Genomic DNA, 7068 nt, shown 5'->3' on the forward strand with positions numbered 1-7068 from the left:
CGAATATGCCTCTCGAGCGATCATGGGTTAACTTGGGAGCACCCGTGGGCCTCGGAAGGTTGCCACCATTCATTTATATTTATACTATCCAATATTTTTACAATGACACTTTTTTATACACAGTTACACTTTACATTAGCCCACCTTGTTGAGCTGTTAATGGCTCTGCATTTAACATCGGTCTCCATTACAACAGTGATGAGACCGATGTTAAAAGCGCAGCCATTAACAGCTCAACAAGGTGGGCTACACTTTACATTAGCAGTGCTGATATGTTATAAGTTTTACGTTACGAGAGATATTACTTCCGCCATTTACAGTGCCAATCAATGCATGCACGACATTGGTCTGGAGCGACGCCGTATGTTCATTCCGTTCGTCGGTTGGTATTTTATTGAAAATTCAGATGCTAGTTTTAATTTGAGACGTGCTAAATAAATAAATCTCATTCAATTAATGTCATTATTAAAGTTAAATGGATAGGTTTCCGTATGGCGGCACCACTTTTTCACTGGTTTTTACAGAAAGGGATAGCCTATCTCATTGAGGTAAATTTCTTATCGAAAAAGTGGTGGCGCCATACGAAAACTTTTCCAATTAGAATCCGGAGATATCATAATGGCATGACAGTAAAGCACAAACACTTCCTAACTATCTGTTTTTCCCCATTTCAGACCAGCAATGTTTGGTTTTAGGAGATAAGAAATCAATCTGTGTTTTTCTTTGATGTAGACTTAATACAATAATATTGATTACATTTTTGTTTTATCAGAATTTATTACAGTTCTGCACTTTCTTTCTTGTTTTGAACTCTTTTTTCATTTTCAACTAAAATATAGTTTATTTTTTCCCCATATTGGCACACCATAGAATCTCAAATAGCTACCACATCACGTGATCTATACTGAGTGACTGAAGAGGAATGAAACTCAAGACAAGACGGTCTTCCTCCAAGACTAGTTGGTTACAGATGTCTGGATCCAACTGTAGTTTGGTCGTCTCAACTGTAACACTCAAAGGAACACGTTGCCTTGGATCGGACGAGTTGGTCAAAACAAAAGCGTTTGTAACCGTTTTGTATATAATGCATATGGTTGGAAAGATGTTTTAAAAGTAGAATACAATGATCCACACAAGTTTGCCTCGAAATTGCGTGGTTTTCCTTCTACTGTGCGAACAAACATGGTCGGCCATTTATGGGAGTAAAAATTTTGACCCCCATAAATGGCCGACGTGTTAGTCGACGAGGTAAAAGGAAAACCACGCAATTTCGAGGCATGTTTGTGTGGATCATTGTATTTTACTTTTACAACATCTTTCTACCCATATGCATTTTATAAAAAACGGTTACAAACGCTTTTCAAAGACCAACTCGACCGATCCAATGCAACGTGTTCCTTCAAGTTGGGCGGGACAATTATAAAGTTGCGATGAAACCTCATCACGTCCGTCTCAGGTCTGCTAGCTAGAACGTTAGTTGTTCAAGAAGTTCCATGGTTCTTCTGACAGAAATTATAAATTGTAAGTAGGTCTATTAAATATTGTTATGGCCAATTTGCAAAAGTAATTGGTGTACCTTATTCTGGTGTCATGGGTTTTCAGTAGGATAACAGGAAAATTGTTCACAATAAAAAACTAATTGTTTTTTTAAAATTCAATCATCTACATTTTGACTTGAACTTGAAGCATAATGTTTTTCGGAACCCCTTTGGATGAATGTCAATGTCTTTATGGCTAAAATAAGCAACTATTTGTCTGAGCGATAACTATAGACCAATTAGACTATATCAGCTGGGCATTTGTGTTCATCAATGAACAATTCTTGTTGTAAAAAGTGTTTTTTTTATTCAGATTTCATATTGAATTATGCTCTTTATCCAGTTGTGACAGATAATTATTTGTGGTAGAGAAATGATGCTTTCCAGAAATCATCAGAAGTCTCTTGTTCTTCAATATTGTTCTACTTTAATGAATTGCTTCAAATGTAATAACCGTTGTATTTGTCTTGAATCTGTCCACAGACCTGAAGATGAGAGTCAGTCTGTAGTCACACCAGATGGGTTTGTAGACAACTTGGCGCAAGCTGTTGATTTAATACTCGGAAACTGATTGACATGCTGATCGAGGTCTTGTGGTCTGACACCATGCAACCAGTCCTGGTACTCCACGGAGGCAACAAAGGCGATTGTCTCCCTGGTCATTGCCTTGGTGCACTTGAAATGCTCCGATAGAAATGAACAATTTCCTCATTGGGTTTTCTACATTAAGGAGAAAATGCCTACCAAAAACAAAGCATACAGGGCTGTGCAACTGTTCTACCCTAACACTCAGCCCCTACCCCCACCAGGGCTGGAAATTAACACTAGACCAGAGGCCGGTATTTTTAAAACCGGGCCATTGTCTTCTGGTGAAAGCTGGACTTTGATGCTGCATTCTGCTTAAAGGTGCTGGACTCTGTTGGTGAATACTCAAAATAGTTATAAACATATAGCCTTACTTGGTGACGAGTAATGGGGAGAGGTTGATAGTATAAAACATTGTGAGAAACAGCTCCCTCTGAAGTAACATAGTATTCAAAAAAGAAGGCATTTTCAAGGAATTTTATTTGAAGACCTTAGATTTTGATTTTGAGAAATGGCTCCCTCTGAAATAACGTAGTATTCGAAAAAGAAGTAACTTTCCAGGAATTTTATTTTAAGACCTTAGAATTTGATTTTGAGGTATAGCGAAATCAAGCATCTGAAAGCACATAACTTCATGTGACAAGGGTGTTTTTTCCGAATTATTATCTCGCAACTTCGACTACCAATTGAGCTCAAATTTTCACAGGTTTGTTATTTTATGCATATGTTGAGATACACCAACTGTGTAGACTGGTCTTGGACAATTACCAATAGTGTCCACTGTCTTTAACAATCACACCACAAGTAGGATTTGAAACTTTGCATGGTGGAAATAAGATATAGAAGAGTTTGCGGTAACACCATGTAATAACAATCTCTAAATGATGGAAAGACTGCTGATGTAGGTAATGGTCGGTGTGAGTGGGTTTCCGGTAAATGCTGTGATGAAGGGTGCTGTCTTGGTTTCTTGTGATGAGAACATCCAGAAAGGGTAACTTAACTTTCTGGAATTTTCTTGCTCCACAGTGAACTTGATACTGGAGTGTTGTTGGTTGAGGTACTGCAGAAATTCACGGAGAGAGTCTTGACCGTGGGGCCACACGACAAAGGTGTCGTCTACGTATCGGAGCCACAGGCTGGGTCGGAGGTCAGCGGTGAGGAGTGATGAGGACTCAAACTCTTCCATGAATATGTCAGCTAGAACCGGGGATATAGGGGATCCCATGGAGGTCCCAGCTGTCTGCTCGTAGTACTTGCCCTGGAATTGAAAACAACTGGAGGAAACGCATGTGTAAAGCAAATCATGATTTTTGTCAGGTGAAAGACCAGTACGATCAGGGACGGATGGGTCATGTGATAATCTCTCCTTGGCCAAGAAGCAAGCTTCATCCATGGGCATGTTGGTGAAGGGAGATTCCACATCAAAACTTACCAAGATATCAGTGGGTTGTAGGGTTAGGTTGCGGGTAATGTCAACAAACTTATATCCCCGGTCCTAGCTGACATATTCATGGAAGAGTTTGAGTCCTCATCACTCCTCACCGCTGACCTCCGACCCAGCCTGTGGCTCCGCTACGTGGACAACACCTTTGTCGTGTGGCCCCACGGTCAGGACTTACTCCATGAATTTCTGCAGTACCTCAACCAACAACACTCAAGTATCAAGTTCACTATGGAGCAAGAACATTCCGGAAAGTTACCCTTTCTGGATGTTCTCATCACAAGAAACCAAGACGGCACCCTTCATCACAGCATTTACCGGAAACCCGCCCACACCGACCGTTACCTACATCAGCGGTCTTTCCATCATCCAGCCATCAAGTCGTCAGTCAACCGTGCGCTGGTTCAACGGGCTTATACCATTTGTGATCCGGATAGCCTCCAGCATGAGTTGCAGCACATCATCACTTCTCTACAGCGGAACGGATACAATGCCAAGCAAGTCGAGACAAGCAAGCTTGTCCCCCGACCAAAGGGTCTCCTATACCCAAGGTCAAACACACACACCCACAGTTAGTTTACCATACCTAGGTCCCCCCTCGCATCGCCTCCAACGCATCTTCAAGCAAGCAGGAATCAAGGTGTATCACTCTGCTCCGAAGAAACTCCATTGCTCTCTCCAATCGCACAAGGACAAGAAGGACCATTCCATGCGAATGTGGTAAGGTTTATGTCGGGGAAACCGGGCGTAACCTTCCCACTAGACTTAAGGAACACCGAGCACACGGAAGGAGGGGGGACTTCGATAAATCCGCTACGTCAGACATTCCCACATCACTGACCACCGAGTGAACTGGGAAGCAGCAGAAATCATCGCTCCAATCCAGGCGTGGCACCCTAGACGCATCAGAGAGGCCATCGAGATCCACAAGCATGACACCGTACCCCAAGACATCAGCTTCCACATCAGCGACATCTGGCTCCCCCTCCTCCCGACCAATGGATCTTCTATATCCACGGTCACCCCCTAGGCCCCCAACCATTAGACTGCTTTGGGTCATCTATACCCTCGGTCACCTAGGCCCCACACCCTCACTGTCCCCTGTGCTAACCTACTGACACGGTTCAGTGAGCACACACCCCCCCACACAACTCCCAAGGCTCCACAACAGGTTTCACCACGCATCATCGAGTTCACTTCCCACCTGTATTTCGCCGCCCAGTACTTAAGCAGCATGGGGCATCACAGTCCAGCATTCTCCAGAAGACGATCAGAGCATACTGATCGAAACGTCAAGTTAATCCAACGGTTCTTTTCAGAACCACCCTAACTCATTTAGAGATTGTTATTACATGGTGTTACCGCAAACTCTTCTATATAAATCACACCACAGGTCAGGAATCGAACATTAACTGGTTTCACAGGCTTTAACATTCAAACTTCATCAAAATATAAAATGATTAGGTATGAAATTTGAAAATAAAAGTGGGGGCGGTGGCCCCTGTAACAAGGAGTTCTAAACTTGAACCACCGTGCCCACAGGTTAGACACAGTGTCAGTATTATTTTGCATTATTATTTTATTTTGTTTTTTAGAGTCTTATCTTTAAAAAGAAATACACTGTTTTTTCTGTTAATAAAGTATTACAGAATATAGAGCTATAATAAATAAGTATATTTTCTAATTGTGGAACATTGTGCGATAGTGTTGTTGTGAAATAAAACAGAGCACGTAAATTAAAAAACTAGTAGTTTGGGTTGCTGATTTATTGATCCCGTTTCAAATTCCAATGAGGCTTCACACATTTTATTGGTTTCTTTAAAATCTGAAGACAATACTTGTTATTAAATATTTGATATCTGAAATAAAAAAGTGACATCCCCTTAACGGTTGGATGGCACCCCCGAACGAAGACCTTGACAATTTTAATAGGGAGATTGCCACATAGTTCATCAGTTGGTAGAGCGTCGGAATGTTTATCCGGGGGTCATAGGTTCTAGTCCCACTCTTGTAATTTCAAAAAGGAAAAAGGAAAAACAATCCCTTTACCCATTACCGTTTTTTTATCTTCAAAAAAGATCAAGAAAAAAACAAACCCTTTACCCATTACTGTTTTTTAATCTTCAAAAAAGAAAAAGTAAAAAACAAACCCTTTACCCTTTACCCTTGTTTAATCTTTAAAAAGAAAAAAGGAAAAAACAAACCATTTACCCATTACTGTTTTTTAATCTTCAAAAATGAAAAAGGAAAAAACAAACCCTTTACCCATTACCGTTTTTTTATCTTCAAAAAGGAAAAAGGAAAAAACCAACCCTTTGCCCATAACCGTTTTTTAATCTTCAAAAAAGAAAAAGGAACAACAAACACTTTACCCATTGCCATTTTTTAATCTTCAAAAAGAAAAAAAGGAAAAAACAAACCCTTTACCCATTACTGTTTTTTAATCTTCAAAAAAGAAAAAGGAACAACAAACACTTTACCCATTACCATTTTTTAATCTTCAAAAAGGAAAAAGGAAAAAACAAACCCTTTACCCATTACTATTTTTTAATCTTCAAAAATGAAAAAGGAAAAACAAACCCTTTACCCATTACCGTTTTTTATCTTCAAAAAGGAAAAAGGAAAAAACCAACCCTTTACCCATTACCATTTATTAATCTTCAAAAAAGAAAAAGGAAAAAACAAACCCTTTACCCATTACTGTTTTTTAATCTTCAAAAAAGAAAAAACAAACCCTTTACCCTTTACCGTGTTTTAATCTTCAAAAATGAAAAAGGAAAAAACAAACCCTTTACCCATTTCCGTTTTTTATCTTCAAAAAAGAAAAAGGAAAAACAAAACCTTTACCCATTTCCGTTTTTTATCTTCAAAAAAGAAAAAGGAAAAAACAAACCCTTTACCCATTACTGTTTTTTAATCTTCAAAAAAGAAAAAGGAAAAACAAACCCTTTACCCTTTACCATTTTTTAATCTTCAAAAAAGAAAAAGGAAAAAACAAACCCTTTACCCATAACCATGTTTTAATCTTCAAAAAAGAAAAAGGAAAAAACAAACCCTTTACCCGTTACCGTATTTTAATCTTCAAAAAGGAAAAAGAAAAAAAACAAACCCTTTACCCATTACCGTTTTTTTATCTTCAAAAAGGAAAAAGGAAAAACAAACGCCGTAACCCTTTACCTATTGCCTCTTTGGCGTTTCATAACACGATCACCGGTAGAGGGCTTCGTTTTTTCTTTTCCGTCCGTGTGGATTCCAAAACGGTAAAAGGAAAAAGGGTTTGCTTTTTCCTTTTTCCTTTTTGAAAATTTGAAAACTGAGATAGGAACGGGAATCGGTTCATTTTGGTTTCCTTATAAAGGTTTTGTAGGTGGCTAAGGGGGCAAAGTTCGTTTTCCTTGTTCTTTTTACATTTTAAAAAGGGAGTGGGGGTTCGCTCCGCCCTCTGAGAGGCAACCACAGTTGAGAGTACACAGCGCCATCACGCGATCGAGCTGGAAGTGTGAA

The 7068-nt window shown here is 39.5% G+C and overlaps 1 protein-coding gene across 1 annotated transcript; it reads left to right on the top strand.

Moving 5' to 3' along the window:
- Positions 1-3031: 3031 nt before the first annotated feature.
- On the top strand, positions 3032-5283 carry LOC139940793 (uncharacterized). The gene is made up of 3 exons (XM_071937173.1): positions 3032-3114; positions 3150-3270; positions 3583-5283. The coding sequence occupies exons 1-3, from the start codon at positions 3032-3034 to the stop codon at positions 4138-4140; spliced, it is 762 nt and encodes a 253-aa protein (XP_071793274.1). The 3' UTR covers positions 4141-5283.
- The last annotated feature ends 1785 nt before the right edge of the window (positions 5284-7068 follow it).

Source organism: Asterias amurensis, chromosome 8 (genome assembly GCF_032118995.1).
Source record: "Asterias amurensis chromosome 8, ASM3211899v1".
Classification (NCBI taxonomy): domain Eukaryota; kingdom Metazoa; phylum Echinodermata; class Asteroidea; order Forcipulatida; family Asteriidae; genus Asterias; species Asterias amurensis.